At 40.4% G+C, this 25,890-nt stretch overlaps 3 protein-coding genes across 9 annotated transcripts in view; 2 read left to right on the top strand and 1 right to left on the bottom strand.

The window, feature by feature from the left end:
• The first annotated feature begins 92 nt into the window (after positions 1–92).
• On the top strand, positions 93–4,200 carry LOC110974874 (coiled-coil domain-containing protein 12-like). Of its 2 annotated transcripts, none has more exons than XM_022226804.2 (6): positions 93–225; positions 1,262–1,326; positions 2,009–2,088; positions 2,406–2,502; positions 2,787–2,863; positions 3,259–4,200. In XM_022226804.2, the coding sequence occupies exons 1-6, from the start codon at positions 136–138 to the stop codon at positions 3,357–3,359; spliced, it is 510 nt and encodes a 169-aa protein (XP_022082496.1). In that variant the 5' UTR covers positions 93–135; the 3' UTR covers positions 3,360–4,200. The 2 variants fall into 2 exon arrangements, with proteins under 2 accessions (XP_022082496.1, XP_022082505.1); XM_022226813.2 differs by lacking the exon at positions 93–225 and adding an exon at positions 390–666.
• On the bottom strand, positions 4,035–18,464 carry LOC110974839 (cyclic nucleotide-binding domain-containing protein 2-like). Of its 6 annotated transcripts, none has more exons than XM_022226746.2 (13): positions 18,380–18,464; positions 17,583–18,033; positions 12,166–12,207; positions 11,634–11,852; positions 10,877–11,040; positions 10,342–10,498; positions 9,921–10,072; positions 8,779–8,917; positions 7,828–8,038; positions 7,016–7,187; positions 6,380–6,509; positions 5,511–5,946; positions 4,035–5,096 (listed from the first exon to the last, which is right to left on the bottom strand). In XM_022226746.2, the coding sequence occupies exons 2-13, from the start codon at positions 17,964–17,966 to the stop codon at positions 4,804–4,806; spliced, it is 2,499 nt and encodes an 832-aa protein (XP_022082438.2). In that variant the 5' UTR covers positions 17,967–18,033; positions 18,380–18,464; the 3' UTR covers positions 4,035–4,803. The 6 variants fall into 6 exon arrangements, with proteins under 6 accessions (XP_022082438.2, XP_022082454.2, XP_022082446.2 ...); XM_022226762.2 differs by having other exon boundaries at positions 5,523–5,946; XM_022226754.2 differs by lacking the exon at positions 18,380–18,464 and adding an exon at positions 18,182–18,369.
• LOC110974867 (acidic amino acid decarboxylase GADL1-like) overlaps positions 18,411–25,890 on the top strand; it is an 11,294-nt gene continuing 3,814 nt past the window's right edge. Inside the window, exons 1-3 of the mRNA XM_087139995.1 lie at positions 18,411–19,760; positions 21,933–22,084; positions 25,689–25,702. Of these exons, the coding sequence (XP_086996121.1) occupies positions 21,955–22,084; positions 25,689–25,702 (144 nt within the window). The 5' untranslated portion in view covers positions 18,411–19,760; positions 21,933–21,954. The remainder of the gene's footprint in view (positions 19,761–21,932; positions 22,085–25,688; positions 25,703–25,890) is intronic.

Raw genomic sequence — 25,890 nt, 5'->3', positions numbered from 1 at the left:
AATAAGGAGAATATTTTATTCAAAATTAAATTTTTATTGATATGGCCCATAAAGTTGAATTTTATAATGATCATTTCTATTTTCAGAAAGGAAAGAACAAATAAGATTTCCCACAATTCATTGTAACTGTCCAATATGGCGACCGTTGGATCGATGCAAGAGGAAGCGATTCGGAGAAAAGAACGTTTAAAAGCACTAAGACAGAAACAGAAACCTGAACTGGAGGTACTGGACATATTTTTGTGACTTTCTTGACTTCTAGTGTGACTTTCTGAGTTAAATACATTTTGCAAGAATGATTTCGGGCTTTAATATCTGCGTGTTTTGCTCTTGAGTCGATATGATGTCAACAGAGGGCGCCAGGCATTTTTACTGATGATAGCATGCATATCAAGCTGCATATGATTTGCAGCTTGGCAATACCATGATTATTGTGTTGAATTTGCTTTTCACATAAACTTTCGCAAAGAATGTTGCATTCCAACTGCACTTCAGCTTTTGTGTTCAAAAGTCTTTGGAGAGTCACTGCAGTTGTCTGCCAATTTCCTAACAGCCATGTCGTGGTGACAATTGGACATGCTGGAGTGGAGATAGAGATCCAGATATTGACATGACAGACGTCATTATGCTAACTTTCCCATGCAGTACTTTATCAGCCATCAGAGAGTGATAAGATTTCCTAAAAAGTCTAATTTAGCTCTGAAAATGTTCATCTGTTTCCTTAGAAAACACTTTGAATTTTGCAGACAGTCTCATCGGGTTTGTGTACAGGGTGTCAAATAATGTCCGGATATGGATTTCTTCCCAATTTGAATCTTGGTTCCAGATTCATGTCTTTTCAGCATTCTATAACAGGCTATGCATGAGTGACCTTTGAGATGATATATGATGAAAAATGTGGAGGCAGGATGCAACGGTCGTTCTTGTTATTCTGCATATATTCATCTGTTGAAGCCAAAGAAATAACAACTCAGGGATGACAGTTTTCAGGCAGAAATCTGGTTTCAGGCTTTTTCATTCAAATTGTTGGACTTTTTTCAGACCAGAATGAGGTATGATCAGGCTTCTCTGGCCATAATTGTTATTCTCTGAATAAGAACACAACTGGTATCCCTAACAACTTGATCCTCCGTTTCCTCAATAAAGCAACTTCTATTCTTGCCATTGTCCTGACAAGTTACATGTTTCTGGTCATGACTGTTAACATGCATACATTATCTTTATACGTTTGTTGTTTCACAATTCTTTTTGAATTTGAAAGGATACAGAGAATACAGAGCCACCAACAAAGAAGCCTCTAACAGATGAAAACGTCACCGAAGAAAGGTACAAAAGCCAGATAAATAGATTTAGGAAAAAGAATTGGTTTGAAAGAAAGGTTTGTACACAGGGCGTCAAGCAGAGTTAGTATAAGGAGCCCTGCTTGATGCCCTTTGCATAAACCTTATGAGACTGATATGAAGAGTTTTAAGTCGTCTGTGTGAATACCTTCATATTTGGAATTATTTTCACTGCTAAGTTTGACTTTTTATGACATGTTATTACTTTCAGAAGGATTACAGGTCTTTGCAGGGACAAATTAGTGGTGTCTGTATATCAAATTCTTTCCTAGGATTTTTCTCTCGAGCTATAGAAGTCTTGGTGTACAAAACTTGAAACTATTAGGTGCACTTTAATATATGTATTCTACTGAGGTTAACCGTATATCTACCAGATGTCCACACCCATTCAAGGAATTTGTTGGAAATTGAATCAGGGATCATTAGTGTCTCTTAATGTTTGTTTTTCTTGCCTAATTTTTGATCAGGCACAATATGCAATCAGGTTACTACAAAGAGCTAAATTGTAAGATTTTAGAAAGATCCTGGTTAAAAATAAATATGGGTCACGGTGTTAGAGTTGACCTTTAAGAAGAGTAGTCTCGGGAATGTCTGTAATGTAGTAGAATTAATTAAAGAAGATAAGGATTTTTAATGATACAATCCAACTTCATGTTCTTCACATGCAGTAAGGCAGTCTTTAAGAACTATAATCCAGCTGATGACACATTGAAGGAGAAGGTTTTACCTAAAGCAAGTCTACCATCAGGTCAGTCTGAAAATCAATTTGACACCTGTTGCATATCAGCTTACAGTATTTCAGGGTATCACCACGCCACTGACCAACAGAGATCACTGTCAATTAAACAGATGACACTTTACAAAGGTCAATATTTATAGGGATGTCTATCCTATTTAGTGGGGCTGTGTGAGCAGCTTTGCCACAAAAGAACAAAATGGAGTGTTAAATTCCTCCCCCCCAAAAAAATCTGTGGGCTTGCCAGTTGGCCTTGAATGACCTCAAGCTAGAAAATATGTAAGAAGTTCTACATTGTCTCAGATGGTTTATGTGCTTCTCTGTTGCAGTTGAGGAGCACATCAAGGACCAGTTAGAGGCAGCTAAGCCTGTTCCTGTAGTAGAGGAAGTTGACCTGGTTAACCTTGCCCCCAGAAAGCCTGACTGGTAAGGTCCCTGTTACCCTGATCTAGCAAAGTGTGTAGGCATGACGGATAAACATGACGTGACAACAAATATAAGTGGTAAAAAGGCAGTTCTTTGGAAATTGTACCATTGCAACAAACAAAATCCTCAGTTCCAGCAGCGCTAATGAATGAGTCAAGTGCCATCATAGTTTGGCTGAGGAATTGTACCTAGTTCAATTAAAATGGGGTCATCCATTACTTTGGAGAACAGACATACTTCTTGAATCAAATCGATCTAGTAAGAATCATTATCTTCTTGAACAGGGATTTGAAAAGGGACATTACCCCCAAATTGGAAAAGCTTGAGAGGAGGACACAGAGAGCCATAGCAGAACTTATCAGTGAGTACAAGTCATTTTCACAGCTTCCACAGCTGTCGGAATTTTGTTGTGGCATTTTGTATCAAATTATAGTCTTCCTTCGTTATTGGAAGCTTTTTTGTAACTGATGTCCACTTAAGATGCGCCAGACCAAAAAGGACACACTGCCAATAATATATCTTTCTGGTAGTCTTCTACCAAAAAATAAATTAGGTTTCAGCAGCTATTTGACAAGTTCTCTAATATCATTTCTACGACAACAAAAATTAACCGTAACAGTCCTGAATCCTCCAATATTAATATGATTTTGCACACACCCAAGGGAGTTAGGGTTAATGAATTATATCTGCCATGCATAATGTCCAATTCTTTTTAATCTGCTTGAATCGTGTTGTGACCTCTTGTATTCTTTACAGGAGAAAGAATACAATCTGGCATGGCTTCAGATCTCATGACTGCAGTCAGTGCACAGCAACCACCCACAGAACCACGAGGAGATGACTCAGATGACGATTAAACAACAAGGCTGTTCATTGGTCAACTCGGCAACTGTGTGTGCAGGAAAGCCAATGAGCTAGAGGCTTTCTTTGACTGTGAAAGTGTATGTTTACTTGTTGGTGGAAAGCAGAGCCTCATTTGCATCTGGTAAGACAGTCAGAAGTCAAGTACATTTGAGGTGAGACCATTCTTCCAATGTACAAATTTACTGCAATAACATGGCTTCTTGAAGTACCAAACTGAAGCAAGCTCCAAACCTCTGCACCAATTTGAACCACTGAAGACAGTACTTGGAGAGAACAAATCCTGCAAATATCTAGGACAGGATTGGTCTTTTATAAGCTGTGTTCCTGTTGAATGTTGAGAACTTAGACCTTGACCCTTTAATGTCTTGAACATGCATTATATACTCTAAGTATCTTATATCTGGAGATGAACTGTGCACAGGGTCTACAGTACTGAGAACAGCAGGTTTTAATGGTTTTTATGGGAATGTAGGCAAATGATGGATAGATATGATGTTGGACTTAGGTCCGACGTTATCATCCATGAGACGAAGGAAGAGCAAAGAAAGGCACAGCTTGATTCTGTCGTACATCAAAGGCATTTTGGACCAAGCATATCTAAGAAATGGACAAGCTTACACAGTATGGTTTAAGGGTTTAGAAAAGTCTTCATAAAAAAAATCACTACATTGTTTAGAATCCACAGCACGCATAATATATTTCATTTTGGTTGTACTTTACAGTTACACTTCTTTTTAACAAAATATTCCTTTTTCTCTCCGCTTTTTTCTTCACATAAAATTATCAAACAATATTTCCGTAAATAAAGCTCCCAATGCATTTGTATATAGTGTATATACATTGCAAATGTGTCTTCTTTTGAATGGTGTTCTTTTTTGTTACAGATTTCAGTTTTTCATTCATGTGAAAATTTGAAGAGTTAGTCCATCCCAATTATGAGGCCTATCATCTGGGTTGTCGTTGAAATCAGAAAAATGTAACACAGGGAAAGTAATTTTCCCTAAGAAAGGTAGACTGTGCTTCAAAGAGACATTGTACTAAAATAATTAGCAAATAAACAGGATACCAATTTTAAAACGAGGCCAGTTTTTTGGGGGGAGGGGCTGCAAATACCATCCTTGCCCTTATCCCTTGCAGTAGTCATATGAGAAAAGCACCATTTTCAAACATCTGTCGATCCTTGCTTTCATTTGTTAATGCTCCAGCTCATGGTCTGTCCTAAATACTTAACGATTTGTCACTGCAAACATAAGCAGATAGACCAACTGTCATACAATCTCAAGACAATTCCTATTTCTCTCCTTCAAGTATCCATTATAGCGATGATGCCAAATTCATCTTCGTAGCCCTGACTCATCCTCAGCGTGAGTAGGCCCTGTACTTACAAGCATTATCCCCATTAGTGATGTTAAGGGTCTTTCTGTCAGACAAAGCCAATTATGATTTGGCCAGTGCTCGCCATGAAAGACTTCCTGTGTAGGTTGGTTTTGTGAGTTTATCAATCTCTGGCATTTTGTATGTCTTTGTTGGGGAGGGAGTCGCCCTTGCTGTGCGTGTTCTTTGTGGTTTTTGAGGGCTTGCTGTTGTGACACGGACAGAACAGTGCTCAGTGACAAAAGCCGAGAGGCGTTCACTTCGGGCGTCGTGACGTGTTGTCGTAGGACGACTAGGTGGTTGTTGGCAAGACACTGGCCGGCTGGTAGAATAACTGGTCCTAGATATTTCACCATCTGAGAAACAGAAAATAAAACACATGAGCTGATTGGTATATGACTTTAATAGCCCTATTCATGCTTTGTTCCACCGTTCTTTTTGATGTTCGAAAGGTTTCCAATCCAAAGTCCCTAACTGCAGCACAGACTTTACTCCCACTTCACCACTGGTGAACACAAGTTACCAGACATATTCTTCCAGGATACTGGCCAGAGGCAAAAGACTCATTGGAAATTGGTCTGCATCATTTTTTTTTGTAGGGTGTCCATCGTCAAAGCGTGCCCATAACGCAAGTTTGAAGGAAATACACTCTCATCGTTTTCTTAAGCAAGCTATGGAACACCTGCTACAGTTATGTACAAGTGCAGCTGGCTGGGAATAATTCAATCACACCAGTCCATTCTTTACAAGCCCTCTACCCCATTACCCACCTCTGCTCTTACTTCTTGGCGAGCTCTTTTCATCCACCCAAGTATTTGTTATGCTGGAAATCTTTGGCATGATGTTGCTGGCAAAGCTACTGCCCAGACTGACTCCTCGCCACCTCTGATTTGGATGATTTGGCTCAGGAGTTCGTCCTAGAGTGGAGCGCAAGTCCCTAGCAAAGGTGTTTGGCGCACTCTGCGCGAAGGCATCATCCATCACGTCATGCACCACGTCATTCTTGAAGTTGGTCCAGCGGTTTTGCTTCTTGAAGCTTGTCCAGAGGAAGTGGTCACTTGGATAGGTAGGGATGAGCTCCTTGACCCGATCTAGTGTCTCCTCACAGGCGTGCTCATGGAATTTGGATATGGAGACACGAACTAACTCACAGCCAAGACTCAAGAGGGAGAACTGGGGCATCTCTCCTGAGATTCCTTCCAGACCCTTGAAAGGCAACAACATCAAGGCTATTAATTTCACTTTAAGTTTCAACATATACCTCTGGTAAGTTGTCCTAAGGGGGTGTCCCAAAAATAAAAATGTCCTTCTCCTGTTTGCTTGCCCCCTTTGAAGCAAAGTTGTATCCCAAGCATGTACCAAGCAGAAATGGGATTATTCCATTATCTAGTTTACCTGCTGGTGACATAAGTTACCCCCCCCCACACACACACACACACACTAGTGTGTACCCATATGTTTTGTACATAGTTGTCAATCGGGGACCCTCTGTCAATCATGGACCTTATTGTCCTCTATTGTTCAATTTAGTCCAATTGAATGCAGAAACAAATTCACACTCACACAAAAATAGGAAGCACTATAGGACATGGAAGACGTTGATGCACCCTTTTAAGGCACTCATCAGAGACATACTTACAAAACACTGTCCTGGCCTGAGTGAATCCACCCTGATGTACACTCCAGCCTCTACACCATCACCTTTCATAGTAGCAATGCCCAGACTGATATGACTTGGAAGTTTATGAGGAGTACCGGGATCAGAGGATCTACCAAAGGAGACAACAGGTTGGTTCAGAGTGGGATTTGGATGCAAAGGAGTCCACTGACCAAGATCCAGTTGTAGCTCTTGTTACCAGTTTACATTTGAGGATGCACACTCAAGTCAAAGACCATTTTCTACATCTCAGTTTCTCAGTCTCCAAAATCATTTCCAGATGTGTACCGTTTGAACTCAATGTAAATGTTCCAAATGCTTGTCTCACAGTAGACAATTTTGCATTTCTAGTGCAGAATATAGTAGTTGCGTTGAATCAGATGCCCTTATCTTGGGGAGTGATGCACAAAACGTAACAAGCGTGAAGCCAAAGCCTGACACAAGTCTAAAAATATCCCTAATGAACAAGAACCAAGTACGCTTCGTAAGGATGGGCAGGATTCAGTCTAAAAGTGAGATCTTACAAATACCAGGACTATTCTGTATAATTTATCGGCTGGGGGGTTGAATCCAGAATTCATGGTAACTCAGTTTGGAGATCACTAGGTGCAGCTTTACCTGCGTTTGTGCATAGACAAGCCACTGGTCATGGTTGATCTGGAGTATGACTCGGATGGAATGTCCAAGTCTGACACATCCTCGGTGTACCTCACACCAGCACTCTTGCTCCGTCTCTGATTTAGCTCACCTTCGACTGCAATCTTTTCCTTGGACTTGCAATTTATCTGACCTGTTTGGATTAAATTAAAGACTTACCAGACCCATTTGGATTTTAAACAGGAGAGAGAAACATGGGTGTCTTTTCTATACAGATAACTACAAGAGAAACCATGCAATCCCAGACAGTATCTAAGGTTTGTTGTCACCGACAGTGTTTATTTTACAACGTCCACTGTTTGTAAAAGAGCAGCACTCATCACTTTGATCCTCTTCAGTCCATCCCTGAAAGAGACTTGGGAATTTAACAGGCTGTTTGTACATCCAGGACTCCAAATCCCATCCCCTCCCCATGTGCCATCTTGAAGGTGACCCTGGAGGAGCCTCAGAGTTAAGGAACTGGTTAGAGTCCAAATCTCAAGCATCAGTCAAGTGATGAGAGCAGATCACAATTCAAAGTCATGATGGCAAAATAATGTGTTTCCCAAAGGAGCAGCTATAAAAGACCATTTTTAAAGAGATGGCCAATGTTTAAAAACCTAGTTTTCATAAATTGATTGGAAGTGTACAAATTTAAAGATACTTTTCATTTAATGTATGAAAGCTTTGAAGAAGTACTCTTGAAACAGACTTCCTAACCTTTTATTTTATTTTTTGGGGGGGTAATGGGTCTCTCCTCTCATACAAACCCTGGTAGACAAAGTTCCATGTACCTGTTGTTTTAGGCCTAGTATTGACTGGCAGTTTGTGGGGTGTCAGCCAGGGGAAGGGGGTCCTATGACCCTCTGGGAGCAGACTCAGTGGATAGTCCCCACTCAGCAGTGAGGTCCCCCCATCCTGCTTCTTCTGACCCTGTGGGTCGTCCTCATTCCTAGCTACAGACACCTTGGCAAGGTCCACCAACTTCAGCACATCACAGCGACCCTGTTAGAATGGGAAGAGGGAGTAAGTGAGTACAGTCTTAAGACAAAGAATGACCCATGGCTTATACTTGTTCCAGAGTTGTAGGGACAAACACTCGTCATTACATCACTTTTGTGGGGACCAAAAACATTGTGGGGTAGGGCTGAGTCAATTCGAATAATTCACTATTCAAATATTCGACTCTAATTCGATCAAATATCCAAATATTTGGTTGGACCGACGGGCAGATTGTTGATGAACAAAGCATATACAAAATGATTTGCAATAATGCACACAATTGTATATTGTAATCACTGTAATAGCTTCACATGTCTAGGAGTATCTCTAGCCATGATTTAGCAAGATTTAGAGACAAACAACACGTTTTGTCTTTTAAAAATTTTAATAATAAATAATTAACTTTTTAAACAAAAGAAAATTCTCCCTTCATTTTTCATGAATTTTGCATTCGAATAATTGAATTCGGTAAATAATATTCAAATATTCGATACTCGATCGAATTTCCGGATATTGTGATATTCAGCATAGCTCTGTTGTGGGGACAGAGAAATTAATTTGCCCAATAACAGAATCCTGCAAATGTGAAATTCTGCTCTCCTGAATCAGCAAATACTCATTAAAAAGTAGTCAGCAAACCCAATACTATCCCTGAGCTTGAGAAAAGAATTGCCAGTAAATTTCAGAGCCCAACTAACTTCCCGTCACCACCACCCTTTTGCTTAAAATCCATAAAATGTTACCTTGGTGACAAAGAGAAGCCAGTGTAATTCCCTGGAATCCTTGACGATGACAGAGTCATGATTGTACTCCTCAATGCGCGCCATGTCACTCACTTCCTCCAATTTGTCATCAGGCCAGCTAGAAAATAACTCCAACCTCCTGTGTACAGTGAGGTGTTGGATAAAAAACTTGGCCATCAAAAACACTGCCTTGGCAATGATTACCCTTATTTGTAAACCTCTGTTCTTGTAATATATATCAAAATCAAAGAAACTTTCACTTCTATTTCACTTCAGCAAAGTTCAAACTACACTTCCAATTTCATTGTGAATTAGAGCCATGATACTAATACAAGACCAACATTTTTAGTTTGAAAATTTACATCTCTATCTGGATACCTTGAAAAATAAGTTTGGCGTTGTTAGAATTTGCAATCTGCAAATCAGAGTGAATAGAAAGAATCAATATGTATCACTCTAAATGTCACTAGCTGGAACAGATGACACCTTCGGTGCCTTCGAAGACTTTTTCACAGGGCAAGACAACCTTGTGTCTGAAATTAACAATCGATCATTACCACTTCATCAGCTGGTTGGCCTTTTCATCACAGTCAGTGGAGTGTTTGCTGTTAAATTATTCAACTGTTTATGCCAACTGTCTATTGAGTGCAGCAGCAATTCTACATGTCAATATTTGAGTGTACATTCAAAAAGCAAACAAGCAAATTTGGTTCATTTTACTCAAAGGAGATGGCATTGTTATCACCAACTCCTAAGAGTTTACGAAAATCATAGTAGAATTAGAGGATTTAAGACTGCTAGGATTAAAATATAGTGTTAAGAGAGGATTTCAGCTTCTGATGATAAAAATAAAAACCCAAATACCGTTGTAGCTATCTCAAATTGAACTTGTTTTTCTTGACAATTGACATTTCCTGCCACTTTGTTGGTACTCTTTGATGAATCACAAGTTATTTAGAATTGCCTTAAATTTAAAAAACAAAAGGTTTCAGAATTTCTACAATGTCAAAAATTATCCAAAAAAGGGAAATGGTGAACAATGAATCCAATTCACAAGACCCATTGTCCCTCCAGACTCTTGATTGGTTACAGTACCTACGTGGATTCATTCGTAAGTCCATTGCTTTACACATTATACCAACCTGAAGAAGTTAAACTTGTACTCAAACTCAGCTTGGATGTGCTGGTGAAGCCCCTGTTCAAAAAAATCATCCCGATCCACCACCAGGAACTCGGTGTCTTGAAGACAGACGATGGTGGCCTTTCGGCGAGTGTCTTTCATCAAGGCTATTTCCTAACGTTTTCAAGAAAGAGCATAATTGCATCCAGTGTGGGACCTTGGTTGCTATTATCAAGAAATTGCCATTTGAAAATGTCTACCAACATCTCACTTGACAAAGAGAGAAATAGGTAACAACAAAAATAAAACATTGAAAAGAATTTTAATAGTGCCAGTGCAAGTTGGAATACTCCGGTGAATACCAAATCCTCAGTACGAAATATAATTTGACTTTAATGCAGCATAGTTCTCAAGCATTTTACTTTAAGTCCGCTCTTCCTCACCCCAAAGCAAGCCCCTTTCCTGAGGATCGTCACTTCCTTCTTGACAAACGCACTTTCCTCATCCTCATCCAGAGTGACGCAGGCCGCGCCAGCAAAGATGAAGTAGAAGGCATAACCCAAGTGGCCTTTGCGGACAACCACTCTCCTCCGGCCGTATCTGTGGTTTGACAAAGGGAAGGGCGGGAATGCATAAATGCAAATCATCGCCTCTAGGAAAAGAAATCAGTGCTGGTCTCTTGTCCTGGCATTTCTGCATGCGACACAAGAGCAGAGCTATCTAAGATAATAATCTTGTTTCTTTTCAGAGTAGCCGCTTTTCTGATGGGGGTTAAAGAAATCTTTTATTGAGTTGTTGAGCGTCTATTGTGAGGTATAATAATTTTGTCAGTGCCTATGTCATCAAACTGTTAACATAATATTCGCTTGGCCTCATGTCACTTCAACTTCAAGGGGATGAAATCAAAGCAGGAGGGACTTCCCCAAAGTACAGAGTTACAGGTTTCTGTTATCACGCACTTCAGTTCTCCCCACTCACTTTTGGAGGCGTACCACTCTGGCTATAAGCTGTTGGTGTGCTCGCGTGTACTTCCTAAAACTATGTAATCCCCTCATCAACCCGCCAATCAACTGGACATCACTTTCGGTCCGTTCCTCTGGCCGCTTGGCCACTGCCTCTTTGGCCTTTTTCGGCCAGGTGAACTAGGAGTATGAAAAAAAATGAAAACAGAAGAACATACAAAAATTCGTTGCCTAAATTAAAATAAGAAATACCGTGCTAAGTTTTGCAAGAAGCAATGCAAAACCCTTTTTTGAGAGAGGATGGGAGTTTATTTTTGAAAGGCAAATTGCTCTGAAACAGAAACGGGCCTTGGCGTGCGGCTGTTCATTTTGGAAGTTATCGAAAATATGCAACAGACTGGCGGGACAAGAAGCTTTCTTATGTAAGAAGCGATTTGATCAAAGGTAGCCGGTTTGGGTCTTTGTTTTAAAAGGTTAGCCGAAAACCATGGCTGTTTTATAGCAAACACCCATAAGCATCAAAATAGACTACCTCATAGAAGGGGAGTCCGAGGCATTTTGTCTTTGGCAAGTATGTTTTATTCAATTGTTCAAATATCAATTTGCGCAACTTTTTCGTCTGTTAATAAACGCAGTAAGTGGGCGTAAAATCACTTTCTCTGGGGTGGCATGGTCGAACTAACTGAATTCTCCTTGACCCACAATCTTCACGGCGCCGCATTCATTAAGTTAAAATCATAACAATCGCCCACGCGCGGGCATTTTTTCCTCACCTCATAATTGCTCTTGAATGCACCGGCATTAAAGGTGAGTTTCTCCTTAGTAGAAGGCACGTAGACCACGCTTGGGGCAGCCGACAAGCTAGCGACTAGGTCGGGGAGGGTAGCCCCGAAGGTACCCTTCCCAGCCTCCGTGGCATACCGGTTCAAGCTTATCTGGACCGCGCATAACATCTTGACCTGCCTGGCGGCACGGAGGAACCGCGCTCGAGGCTTGAAAACACAGGGGGAAAAATGAGGAAATCTACTGGTACTACACATATTTCTGGAACGAATGATGGATAGGAAAAAAAGGGGGGCAAAATAATGTTAAGCGTGAAGTATGAAAGAATGGTTAGGACTGAATTCAAAGGAACCAAGGGCAAAATGTCATGTTTGTTGTGCAAAGGATTGTGGGAAGATGGGGAATCAATCGTAACTATAAATGATGCATTGACGTCGAAGCACAATATTGCAAATTTTATCAAATTCCACGTGTGCACTGAGCAATGAAAAACTAACACAGGACAGAATTTAAATAACTTACCGACAAATGTGATAATTTTGAGGAGGACGTTTGGCGAGATTCCTGGAAACGAAAATAAAAAAATAATGCAAATTAATGTTAGCTATTTAACATCGATTCGATATAAAGTGCCATTATAAGTTTGGCATATTTTTTTAAGTTTGTCCTTTTCAATTTTTAAGTGTGCGGTCTTTTCTTTGACATATCCTTGCTCCAAGTGCTTTCCAGCCAAACCAGCGAAATTTAGCAGACATCGTCGACTGCATCCTTTGCTTTCACTGGCTTTGACAAAATGCGATTTTTTTCTATTCACTGACGGTTTTCTCTACCATTTGAATTTTAGCATCAGTCATTCTGTTTTGCTTTCTCCTTCCAGCCTTGTAGGTGCGACTGCAATGTAGCCGTGTCATTCCTCCATGGTCACACCACAGAGATTATACATCTAAGCTATGAGGAAAATACTGACAAGCGAATCAGGCATTTATCGATTCGAGGGAAACCGATTAAGGCACTTAACAAAGGATTCACAGGAAAATACCTCCAAGCATCTTTCAGTCTCAGCTCTTAAGGCTGTTTGAAGTGGACTGTAGCGCAGAATTGGGCTATTGTTGGCATTTGGTATGCCTGATAAAAAGGGTAAACAAATTAGAAGAAGATGCTCTCCGGCAGTGGATGGGCGGGGCATGGAAGGAGTAATGGGGGTGCGGGGTACGCGTTAATGGGATCATGCCTGTGGTTCTTATTTCAGGCAAAATAACTCATGGCTTCTTTCGTAAATCAAAACGTAGGCTACGGAAGTTTGTTTTGATGTAAATAACATCCGAAGCTGGAGTTGGTTATATTGTCTTTACAATGTTTTCTTTTAACAAACCAGGCGTTTGTCTATTACTGTAATTATACGGCATCAATTTTAAGAGCGCTCTTGTCCATCACAGATGTAAGGATTTTCCCAGGTTTCTTAGCCATGAAAGCTCAACATTTCTGGCTGTTCCAATAGTCTTCTGACAGATTTTCCATCTGTCTATGGGACTATTGAGCCGGCAATTTTCGTTGGTCCGGACTTAATTTCTTTGGTGTGATCGTGCAGCTTATCGACCCAAAGTGAATAGGATTAGATCTAGCCGGCGTCTGTATTGTTGTCCATGGGTTCATTATAGCCACCGCTATATCCCGTGGTTTCTATCTCATTTGCTGAATACAACTGTCCATAACGTTGCCACACATTGTTGAGGACTAAGTTTTTGGAATTATACCCAAACCAAATGCAGTCAATACATAGGCAACTTCGACGTAGCCATAGAAACAAACTCAACCTTAAGAGATGCAGTTTTTCCCCTCCCGAATTGCTTCATTTTTCTTTCCGGTTCAAATTATTACCAGTAATGAATCTTTACAACGACCTCTCTCGTTACTTTTTAACAAAGCAGCAATTATGGAACGCCTGTACAGGAAAAACTCCAGGTTGTTTTACAGAGCTCCGATTTTTTTTCCAACTGTCATCAGGAACTGGGGGAGAGGTGCAATCAGTTATTCTACGGTTGAATTGAGTACCCTGCCAATTAATGTGCAGCGTTGAATCTTTCAATACAAATGTGTTTTACTGGCCGGTGTTTCTCAGTCACAGCAGCTGACGAAAACACCATGACGACGATTTAAAGAGGCGAACCGCATCCTACTGATGGAAATTGTTTTCCTTGCCTAAACTTGCTCTAATTTGCAACTGTTCCTCTTGTTTTACAATAACTACTTGCCAATCAATTAAAAAATCAGGTACACCACTAGCATTTAATTTTGAACATCCCATAGCAACTACCACATTTTGAAATGAAATAACCGAATAAAGGAAGTTGATATCCGCCCATGGTGTCAAGGACGACCGATATACAATCACAATCTTACGGCGCTTTAAAATGCCCCCCTTTGCCCCTTATTCTCGAACGAGAACATATATTGAATGGTGTCTTATCCGTGAAATATTTCCAACACTTTATCTATGGGATTATTTCAGTTTGAAGCATAGAACCGGTAGCTTATCCCTGGTCGTGTTGCGATACTGATCAAAACAGCTTACTGTTACAGTGACCTCGTGAATACAAAACAAGCACAGATAAATTTATGGTATTAAAATGTGTTATATTAAAAGATTACTGGTAATCCAGAGGTTCGACTCTTGGATCATTCTAGATATCAGTCTGGTTCAGAAAGATTCAAGCAATCTGAGAAATGACTCAATAATTATGAAGAAATAAAAAAGTGTAAGCGAAAAGTTTAAATCTGTCACTTTCCAAGACATTTGTTCTTGCTTCAAATTAGAGCCACGTGATGAGGTTCTTTTATGACTCAATTGACAAAATAAATTGCAATTTTAACCAAAAACAATCAAAAAACACGCCCCCCAAATTCGAACCCGGCAAAACAAACGCATTAAAGGCAACACAAGAAACTTTCATATCTCAATATTTGGCTGGAGCTGAAATACAAGGTAAATTCCAGGTAAAAATTGCAACCTCCACCCCCTGTTTTACTTCTATCTTTATGAAAGTTTTATTCACATCGATCTCACCATCCTCACTTCATTTTCCTTGTGATTACTTTCTGAATCATTTCCAAAGTCAGCGCCGAAACTTTCTTTTCTACATTCCTCCTCCTCATCTTCATCTCCACTACTTCCTTTCAGCTCCTCCGGATAATATAAGGCCGTCCTTCCCGACATCCATAGTTGACTAGTGCTGCTCAGCGGAGAACTAGCGTGGCTTGAGCGAGGCGAGTCAGAGGGATACGAATGGCGAACCAGCCTCTTAGGCACGGCAGATCTTGGATCTTCTCGAGGAGGAGGTGACGGCGACGGGGAGCGTGACACAGGAGTAATCATTGCTTCCTCCTCAGAACTTAATTATTGTGTTTCTCGCTGACCGAAACTTTACAGCCTTCAGCTTTTCATACTCCACAGGGATAGCATCGTTGTATAAAGATTTAGCTATAGTCAGCTATACTAAAATTACTATCTTCCTGAATGAGGCACAAGAGTGGCTCTCAGGTCATTAGTTTGCCGCATCCCTGGAGAACTATGGATAACAACCAGAACAATTTCACAAAACACTCCAGGCTTCAGGTGTTCATCATTCACAACGTTCAGGGTGGACTTTGGCCGTTTATCTGATAATTACCAAACGTCGAGCGCCTAACACCGCAACACGCGGTAACTGCATGGTCTCAACAGCATTATTGGTACATGGATAAATACTTTGCGGGGGTTAGATATAGTCGTCGTGTTGCACTCGCTTGTTCGGCGCTAAGTCCTGGAGGTGTGATGCAGTTTCACAAATCTTGCTTGAAGGTGGGTTAACTTCTCCATATCTCGTTCAGGTGATGTCAGTCACATATAATAGTCACATATAATAGGCCGTCAAATTTTATCAAATCCAGGAAAATCCATGGGAAATCTCCCCATAGATAACCCACTGGACGATGGGGCTTGTCAGTTGATCCAACGTGAAGCTTTTCAGCTCTGACGGGACTGTAACCGGTTTTCTCTTGAAGACTATTTGGGTGGATGGTAACAAAGAGACGACCTCAAAAACGAAAAGAGGGAAAGGGGGAGCCTGACGTGGCTCTCTTTGGTCACTGTTAGGAGGGCGCAAAGGCGTGTTGGTCGACCCTCGTCGCCGCGGGAATGGACGGTATTAAACGCGGCCAGATCTTAGACGGCAACAGTCGATAAGCAAATCAATAAAAGATCAAAACCCCTGGCAAACTCGTCGAAGGAAGCGACAAAACAAAAAATGCCGAGTCCAAAACCCCCCAGAAACAAACCAGGGGAACGCCACGTCATCAAGTTCGCGAGGAACTTGGCCAAATCAGTTTAAGATGAGGCGGAAATCTCAGCCAGGTACCCTCAAAAAGACCGATGAAAATTTAACGAGAAGTTCATCAATTTTTTAGTCAGAGGAGGATTACAATTGAACAAAGGTGTTAGTCGGTCCTGAAAGCTTGTTATGAAATTATTATGAGGGTACCTGCTATAACTTATAAAGCCAAACCAACCCTCCGTAACTGCTGCCAGCAGCCATACAACCAGTAATAAATATGTTGGATTTGAAGTATATATCAGATATTAAAACCTGCACGCGTGTATGAGGCATCCAACACTCTTCAAACAAAACTGCACAGGAACACTCATATACATTGGAGTAATTTTCAATCTCTAGCACAAAGGACAAAGTGCGAAATGTATATTTCGGTTAGAATCCTCAGTTGGACTTTCGGAGCGCTTAAATCTCTGTATACAATTCCATGAATGTTTATTCTCTGGGTGCTGTTTAGAGCCCAATGCGGGTTATTACTCGATTTCAAACACTGCCTATTAACAGCCTACGGGTGTTTGTTTGAGAGGGAGCACTAAGAGGTCACGCAGGAGATGTTGATTTATCTGGTAGGAAAGTCAATATTCAGCGAGTTCCCTGAAAAGATGTTGAGACACGCTCCTTCCGGGTTTTGTAACAAGTCACTCTACGGATCGATACCTTGTCTCACAGCACTGAGGCCAATAGCCATTCTAGCACTTCTCGTAGTTGAGTATTGAGTTCGAATGTTCCACAGCTTAAACTTGGACGCCCTCTATGGGTCAGACGTGGACTTTGATAGGAATCCTTGAGAGGTTTCTTGTCGGATGGATTGTATCATTGTGATTAGGCCTGAAAGCTTCCAAAATAATGCGATTTAAGTTGAGGAATATAAAAATAAATGTATCATATACGTGATTCTTAACTTTTATTTGGTCCACGCGCTTTGGTGGTCTGAAAACAATTATTCCATATCAGTAAATATTCTTAAAAAAAATAAAGTTCAATTTAATGCTCTGCCAATAATTGCATAATGTCAAAATCTGTCTTTACACCGAGTAGCTGAGAATTCTAGGCTACACAGATTAACTTCTCATCAGTGCGACAGGCTGGTTAAGTGAGAAAATGCGACACCCATAGCGAAGTAGATTTAACCAAGGATGATGGTGCGCGCAGAAAGAGCAACCTTTAAGAATGGATACATGACAACACTGCACGCGATCTGAAAAAGAATGCTATTTTTCTGCCGGAAGTTTCGCTGTGGACATTTATTGGATGTTTTAAATCTCTCTCATTTTCACACGTCTTCTACCAGGGGGTGGATCCATTAAAAAAAAAGACAAAAAATGAGCAGGGGAGGGGATTTTGACAACCCCCACCCATCAGCGCCTCGCAACAGTACGATAATACGCACTTTGCATGGATCTGGTTCCTAGTCCTTCCCGTCATGCATCAGCACCTCAGGTTCTCTTACTTACTGCGGCTAATGTTGCAGTGTGCACTCTGAGCTCCCAGCTGACATTAATTAAGCAACAATTCAAGCACACACCCCCACGTCTACAGGAATAAAGTAGGCATTTAAAGGAATAACGTCACCTGTTTGTCTAGATTGCTGCCATGCTTAAGTTGGTTCCGCATATGTCTCCTCCAAGACTCCCATCTCTCTGCCGCTAACCTCTTAAGTTCCTCCCTAGGGAGACGGTTCCCGTACTGGGATGACAGGTGTACCCACTGTACCCTAGCCCATCCCGTCTTGGGTCGGGATCTGTCCTTCCAAGACTGGGCAGAATGGCGAACGACAGTTGATTCGATGGATTGCGTGGATTTAGGTGATTGACCAATGATGGATTGAATCTTCCTGTGTGACGGTGAACTTCGAGTTCGATTGCGTTCAGCTGATGACTCTGCCGGATTACCACGGTTGGTCATCACGGACCTAGGCCTACTTCGGTTATTCGGTGGTGGTGCTCTCATCTCCATTAATGAAGTTTTTGATTAGCCTATCCCGTTTTTATTTTTACAAAATTCTTCAGCATGCCATCACATCCTGGGTGAAAAGTTTAAAGAAATGTGTTTATTCTGAGGTTACTGTTTGCAGAATATATTTCCATATTAGTTATATATACTCCATTTGTCGCGTATTCTTATCAACATAACAGAAAAACACCCCTTTTGTAACCAAGGCCTAGGTATACCTGTAATCAGATGTACAACGCAACGACTGTGTTACCATGGCAGTAACGTATTCATTGACGTGAACGAGTGGCATACAAGTGCTGTAAATGGCAACACATCGTGTGCTCTTTACTTTGTACGTGTCATAAATAATTAAGCTCAACTAATATACACCGAGTAGTGTCTGAATTTAATATTAACTTGCTAATGAAACCAACCTTGTGTGTCTTTGGTCTCCAGCTTGCAGAATGCACAGCGTGGTACGCGTATGGGTGTAGAGTAATGGAAGTGCGTTACGATACGCGCTCGAACTTGACACGCTCATTTTATGTATTAGAAAGCAGTACCATTTCACTCATAGGCATTTCATGTGTTGGCCTAATAGGACGGGGAAAAATTCGAATGATGGTCATGAAATAGCAACCCCCCTCCCCCAAGTCTGGACTCAAAAGTAGCCACAAAATAAACAACGAACGAGGGCTTCCAAGAAAGCGGATCGGTCATCGCTATGAAGTAGCTCCATGATTAATTTAACCACCATTAGCATTCATTGACGGCCTGGCGAATAAAAAGTAATATTGACGGGTATTGAATGTGTGAAACTGGCAATCGCTGGCCGTATCACAAAAGCCTCATCACCAAAGTTAGCGGCGCTATACTATCTTTGCTCATCACGGTGCTAGTGGACAAAACCACAAAACCAAAGATAGTATAGTGCAATTGAGGGCGCTACATTGTTTCTGGATAATACATGGTACATCCGCATGATATGAACTTGACGAAGGGGGAACTATGCAAATTTAATCGCTACCTTGAAGTAAATCACTGCTTTGTTTTGTTTTACTCGGAAAAAATTACCCAACCGCTGAGAAAAAGGACAAAACTCGTTACACCAAATAAAAACGCCGTAACCTAAAAAGACCTATATAACTAAACGTTGTATTGGGGGAAAAAACAAAATAAAAAAACTGTGTACTTTTGTTTAGTTTACCAAAGTCTATGATGCTGTTCGAGTCTAGCAGAACCATTATAACTTGACAATTAACAAAACGGCAATCCACTTCCATGAAAGGAACAAAATAACTAAAAATAGTGCGTTGATGAACCACTATTTGAGAGTCTGCCTCGATGGACGTGACCAGACAGCTAAAACTGTGACTCGGTTGACTGGGCAACAAAAAGTCAAGTTTGTCGATTGCGATTGGTGAAATAATAAAAACGCCAGGTCCATTTTTGTCAGAAGGCATCTACACTGTCTAGTGAACCTATGTGGCTATCAAAAATGTACTGTCACCCCTTTGTTGCTTAATTGTTTCAGAATAGAACCTTCAGAGAGGCCTTGGGCATTTTTAATTTTTTTTTCGAGGAATTGGTACTGGGGTAGAGGGCTTTTGTCCATAGCATCTTTATCTAGACAAACCCCCTCTCGTTTCTCTAATGGAACAGTCCAAGAGCAGTGACCCCATGTCGAGAGTATTTAAACGGACGAAACATAATAGTGTGAGATTAGTTTTCTCCAGCAAACTCAGAGCTGCACCTGTAACTTGTAGTTGCTCGCTAGTATCAGTGGCGAATAGATGACAGACACCATCTTTGCAGGTAAGAGGAGCTCACGGAGTTTTTGTTTTTCATCGTGGTTAAATGGTCACAAATTAATTGAAAACAAATTTGTGTTTTATCATTATGCCATGGCATCTTGTGATGCCGCGATTCACTGTGTGCCAAACGCACTTAACTATGTCGACGGAGGCAAAGCCGGCTCCATTCGCGTCCATTCCACATTGTTTGTCAGGTCCTGATATGCATGCATGCGTAAATTTTTATGAGAACAGAGCCCAGCCACAGAGGATGTTCCGGGCTGCTGGCAGTGTGTGCGTTTGTATTCATTTGGGGACCTTGGTCCACCTAGCTGTCCCTAATTGACAATCATGTACAAAAGATATGGACAGTGTTAAAAAAAAGACAAAGCCGACCATAGAGCAAGGAACACTGAGAATTTTGGGAACAGAGCCCAGCCACACAGAATGTTCCGGGCTGCTGGCTGTGTGTGAGTGTATTCATTTGGGGACGCTAGTCCACCTGACCCCGATTGACATTCGTGTACAAAAGATATAGACGGTCTTTAAAAAAAAAGACCAGACTCGACCATAGAGCAAGCAACATTGAGAATTTTGAGAACAGAGTCCAGCCACACAGGATGTTCCGGGCTGCTGGCTGTGTGTGAGTTTGTATTCTTTTGGGGACCTTAGTCCACCTAGCTGTCCCTAATTGACAATCATGTACAAAAGATATGGACAGTGTTAAAAAAAAAAGACAAAGCCGACCATAGAGCAAGGAACACTGAGAATTTTGGGAACAGAGCCCAGCCACACAGGATGTTCCGGGCTGCTGGCTGTGTGTGAGTGTATTCATTTGGGGACGCTAGTCCACCTGACCCCGATTGACATTCGTGTACAAAAGATATAGACGGTCTTTAAAAAAAAGACCAGACTCAACCATAGAGCAAGCAACATTGAGAATTTTGAGAACAGAGTCCAGCCACACAGGATGTTCCGGGCTGCTGGCTGTGTGTGAGTTTGTATTCTTTTGGGGACCTTAGTCCACCTAGCTGTCCCTAATTGACAATCATGTACAAAAGATATGGACAGTGTTAAAAAAAAAGACAAAAGTTGACCATAGAGCAAGGAACACTTAGAATTTTGTAGCAGCATCTGTTGCATAATGGAATTCAGTTTCCAAGAGGAGCAATAAGCCGGGTCGGAGATTTGGGTGCGCAAGGAATTGTGGGATAGAAATTGGATAAACCATTAAACCTACATGGTGTAGCCATCGGTACGGTATAGTGTAGACCTTGCGTTGCTGGCTGTGCTTGGAAATTAACATTATTTATTACCCGTATTGCTTTTTTCTGAAGTTTTAAGATTTGATTTAGATGGCTGATACTACTGTTGCCCCAGACAAGGATACAATATGAGATATATGGTAAAATGAGAGCGTTATGCAATGCCATTAACATTTTTTGAGGGGGAAAAGTACTTTTAACTTTGTAATAATACCTATATGTCTAAATATAATTGAGGAAATATGACTAATGCATTTATTCCATGTTAACCCTAACAGTCCTCAGTCCTCCAACAGGTGAAGGATTGAGGAGTGTTAGGGTTAAGCCATCATCTATGTATAGTTAGCACATGCGCGACTGAAATACCGAATTGGCTTATAGAAGGACCCAAATTTGAGGCACATACACACTTTGGTGCGCTAACCTTAATACAGTGTGGACTGTCCACAATGCAGAAGAGGAACGTATTCTGTGGACTTACCCACATCTACAACATCTTTCTCCTTCTCTGAAAAAGAAGTTTAGAGGCATTTTGGGGTTACAGTTATCCGTCATAAAAGGAAGAGAAACTGTGAAGGAAACATTTTACAAAAATGCAGTTGAAAAAAATCATGTTCCCAGTTCCAGAAAAATGAGTATTTCCACCAAGTTTTCTTAACTGCATGAAAACAAAGGAATGTCGACATTAGGTATGTAATGTCAATGTTTGTGTTTGGATGGTTGGGGGGAGAGGAACTGAAGCCCACTCCTGACCAATAATGTTTTCATTGCAGTTCAGCCTATATGTAAAGTACCCCCCCGTATGGAGACGTGTAAAAGGGAGAAAGGAATATACATATTGGATGGATATTGTTTTTCCATAGCTGTATAGTTTTCCAAATATGTTGTAATATTTTATTTGCATGTATGATGTTTCTTGTTTGTTGGAGAAATTTTGAGAGTCAATGCACCATGGAACAGTCGCAAACAAAAGGACTCAAGAATGGTCTGCCTGAGATGAATGAAAGAGAGTTTTTTCAAGAGATGTGTAACCTCATCGTCAAGGAAGCCATTGATAAAACAACATCTGGAAAATGCAAGGGTAGGTCAGCCCTTTCTTGAGATATTTTTGCTTTTTAATGTTTTCACGATCAAGTTGTTGGCCTTTTTGTTGTGCAATAATAGAGTGCTTGCCAGGCTCCAACCTTTCACTAGACCGGCGTACCGCATCCAGTAAAACCTGCTGCGGGCCACTAAAATGCATTCTTTGACGTGCCTGGTGGGCTAGTAACAAAACACCTACCCGTTTAAAACTGCCTTTTGTCTTATTTTTAAAGATGAATAAAGCAAAGGTGTTGTTTCTTCTTTGAAGTTTTAAAATTGACAGCTTGACTCCACAGTAACAGTTACACAAATGAAGTTGAAAAAACAGTCAAAATTAATATTAAAGTGTTTGCGGTAGCACCGTGCAAGGGTATCTCTTTTGTGAGTATGTGCGGTTCCGAAAATAAACATTTCCAACAGTATGCTCTGAAGAGGAACATGGGAAGCAAGATGCAGATGATGAGTGAGGTGTGTCAGTCTGACCGTGTCCTTGGTAGGATCCTGAGTTAGCATCCTCTTCACACCTCACCCCCCTTCAGACACCATAAGCTGCTCCATTATTGGAATCCCAGCAGTCTACTGATGACGGTCAGAGCGTACTGTCCGAAATGTTCTTTTCAGTACCACACATACTTACCATAGAGTATCCTTGCATGGGTGCTTCCGCAGACCTGACCTTTATATGCCACCTTCACCATGAAAGTTCACCAGGCAAAGTTAGTTTTGCTAAAAACTAGTGAAAATTCCTGCAGGTTTGTGAAAAAAATCTGTGAAGTTGCCCAGCGGGGTAGTTAAAAAAAACAGAGCTGTTTTTGTGATGTGAAGTCAGCAAAAGGGAATGAAAAAAAGCAACTACAATACTCATATACATGACACGGGAAGAACATGACATCGTTTTGAACTAGGAAATGTACACATGCACATGTAGGGCAAACGAACGGAATATGTACCAGTGTTGGTTCATAGGCTGGTTCTCACACCACTGCCTTTTTACACACTCTTCAACTACATGTAGGTGTACACTACTAGACAGATGTTGACCAGTGAACGGCCTTGGTCTTGTTTGACCAACAGCACTGATTTGTTGGCATCCCCCCAAAAGCACTGCAGTCAGTCTGCAGCTGGCAGCTTAAAAATGCAAATCTAGCTGTTTTTGTTCCAATCTAATCACTGAAGGAATTATCAGTTGTCTCCGTCTCAGAAACGAATCCAATGAGTACAGTAAAACTCATTAACTGACTGATCGGAATTTTATTATGAATGTAAGTACCATGGTTACTGTAACTTAAACCATAGTTTGAAATACAAAAATAGATGGAAGCGGTAGTTAAAATCTCGTTAAATTGTATGTACTTCCAGATTGTGATTTAAATGCAAATGTCTAGTGAGTTGTAAATAACATGTTTCCTTTCTAAAAAAAAGTGTCTCAGCGGGTGTTAAAAGCTGAATAGTAATAAGGATTTTATGAGCTACATGTACATGTACTTCAGGCCAGGATTAGTTTGCTGTGAATCACCCAAATGACAAGGATATTTTTGGCTGAAAAAAAGCTAATTTACTTTTAAAGACAAGATACAAAATGTGTAATTTCAAAATTCAGCCAAACGTGACAAATTTATGTGTACTCTTCAGAGCTATTTATGAGATATTTTTGCAGTACTTTTTACTCCAATTTTTTGTCTTTTTGTAACACTTCAAGATCTGGTTCTGGATTGTATTTGCTACAACAAAACTGTGTAAATGTGCAAAACAAATTCAACTCGGCAAAGTTGCCATGAACTATACACAATATACATGTGTACATTAAGGTCTAGTAAAAATTGAACAGGCTAAAGTGATGTTCTTACATCGTCCTGCCATCCTCAAACAGATGTTTGCCCTAACTAAAAATAGATTGGAATTTCGCTTGTAAAGTGCTGAGTTATGCTGACTCATCACATTTTTAGATAATTTGTTTTTCAGCTTTAGTTTCTTTTCCTGCAAAGCTTTCTCCCTTTTTTTCTTTTGTTTAGGGTGAAGGTGACAGTGTTCTCAACCAATTGTAATAAATTTGCTATTTGAAAAACTTGACTGGCTAAATTGTTCAATGCTTTTATTTTTGAACTATCACAGTCATAGCAAAGTCTCAAAAAGTGTGGTTATTCCCTTAAAAAAATTGCTGGCAAAATGAAAATGCCTTTTGATATTGTTCTGAAGCATACAACTGCTCAAAAAGTTCTGAGTGAAATCTCTGTCACTATTCATGCATAGTGACCTGGTCAGCCAGCATATTAACTACACATCATGCATTTTTTGACTTATTCAATCCTGCAGGTAACTACATGTACATGATTGTCATTATTATGGATAAACCGCAGTCGCAAAAATGCATGGGTGTACTGGCCCCTGCCTGCCTCCTAATTGAATTTGGAGTAGGACCCTCCTAATTCAAACATTGAAATTAATTATTTGAGTGCTTATCTTGGACCAGGTTTTTCATGTGATGTCTCACTGGATAGCTCATGTAGCATGCATGCCTAGAAAATGATCAGTAAAGTTTGAAAATCCATTGTTTGAGTTGCCACAACCACAAAGAATGGATATTATATTTGGTACATCTGTACGAAATGCACATCTGCATCATTTACAATGTATTTCAACCCTTTCTTTCTCCGCCTTGATTGATGAAAGTCAGGCAAAACCAAGCTACTGACCCAACACACAGAGCCTCTTGAGAACTTCAGGAAGTTGTAAGAAGCCTGATTTGCATAAAGTCTGTAGGGCAAAGAATTCTTGAATAATAACAACACAAAGATGCCCCCGGGGGAAGGCATGTACTTCGCAATAACAGTGCAGTGCCGACAACCAAGTAGCTGTGATTTAACCTTTGACTTTACCCTCATAGTCCTAAATCCCTCACATTTTTAAACGATTAAGGACAAAAGCCCCTGGAGGTTAGGGTTAAATGTGAAATTGAAATAAAAATATGTGTCTATTTTAGTTTGAATATGGTGCGAAAAGGCTCAGCCGACTTATTTATGCATGTAACTGGTACCCTTTAAAGTGTTGTTCATCAAATGCCACCTGGCCTCTCTTGCGGAACTTTGTTTTTAACCACTCAGCTGCACCACGAATGAATATTTTTGAGAGGTATGAAAACACAATGTTGTACATGTACCTACCTTCCCTGTTTTCAGATGCCATATAAAAAGAAAGCTGAAATTGTTTGTTCGTTGGCCTGAACCATCCTTGAAAAAAAATAAATCAAAGTCATTTTTGATGAACACCTGATGCATGATCAAACTTCTTTTAGAATGGACTGTAATGGCGTAATGGCGTAATTTTTGTAGTGTTTGTATTGTGATATCTGACAGTGTATAAAAAAGCTGGACACAAGATTAATATGTAGCAGTAAGCTTGAAACGTTTACTGGTCATGGTTATAGTTGTTTTTGGATCATTCATAAACCCTTGCTTTGTACACATTAGACGGCTTCTTCTGGAAATGAACGCTAACAAATAATGTAGACTATAAAACATGTTTTTGATTCCATTTCTTTGATTTGACATGTAGTGTTACTATGAACTAAGTTTTAAATCTCTCTAATTTGTTGTTGTGGGTAGATGAATTTATTAAAGTAAACAGTAAGTTTTTCTTATTTTTACAAAAAAAAATTTTCAATGGAGACTGAAGGAGAAAAATGCATTTACTAGTCCCTGAAACTAAAATTGAATTAGTACATGTGTGTTGGACTTCTGTCATTGTGAAGTCAAGTGGAAGCAGACAATGCCAAGTTTAATGTGATTTCAAATTATAGCAGTACGT

Source organism: Acanthaster planci, linkage group LG08 (genome assembly GCF_054643075.1).
Source record: "Acanthaster planci isolate LZ-2023a linkage group LG08, COTS_SCS, whole genome shotgun sequence".
In the NCBI taxonomy this organism is placed as follows: domain Eukaryota; kingdom Metazoa; phylum Echinodermata; class Asteroidea; order Valvatida; family Acanthasteridae; genus Acanthaster; species Acanthaster planci.
Note: the sequence above shows the minus strand (reverse complement) of the source record. Positions and strands in the feature narration are given on the sequence as shown.

Excerpts from the sequence above, each read along its gene's own strand:
- LOC110974874 (XM_022226804.2), top strand. The coding sequence starts at position 136 with ATGGCGACCGTTGGATCGATGCAAGAGGAAGCGATTCGGAGAAAAGAA. Across the intron at positions 226-1,261 it reads AACAGAAACCTGAACTGGAG|GATACAGAGAATACAGAGCC; the intron begins GTACTGGACATA and ends TGAATTTGAAAG. Across the intron at positions 2,503-2,786 it reads GCCCCCAGAAAGCCTGACTG|GGATTTGAAAAGGGACATTA; the intron begins GTAAGGTCCCTG and ends CTTCTTGAACAG.
- LOC110974839 (XM_022226746.2), bottom strand. The coding sequence starts at position 17,966 with ATGGAGATGAGAGCACCACCACCGAATAACCGAAGTAGGCCTAGGTCC. Across the intron at positions 12,208-17,582 it reads GCAGCAATCTAGACAAACAG|GAATCTCGCCAAACGTCCTC; the intron begins GTGACGTTATTC and ends TTTCGTTTCCAG. Across the intron at positions 6,510-7,015 it reads TTGTCTATGCACAAACGCAG|ATCCTCTGATCCCGGTACTC; the intron begins GTAAAGCTGCAC and ends CTCCTTTGGTAG.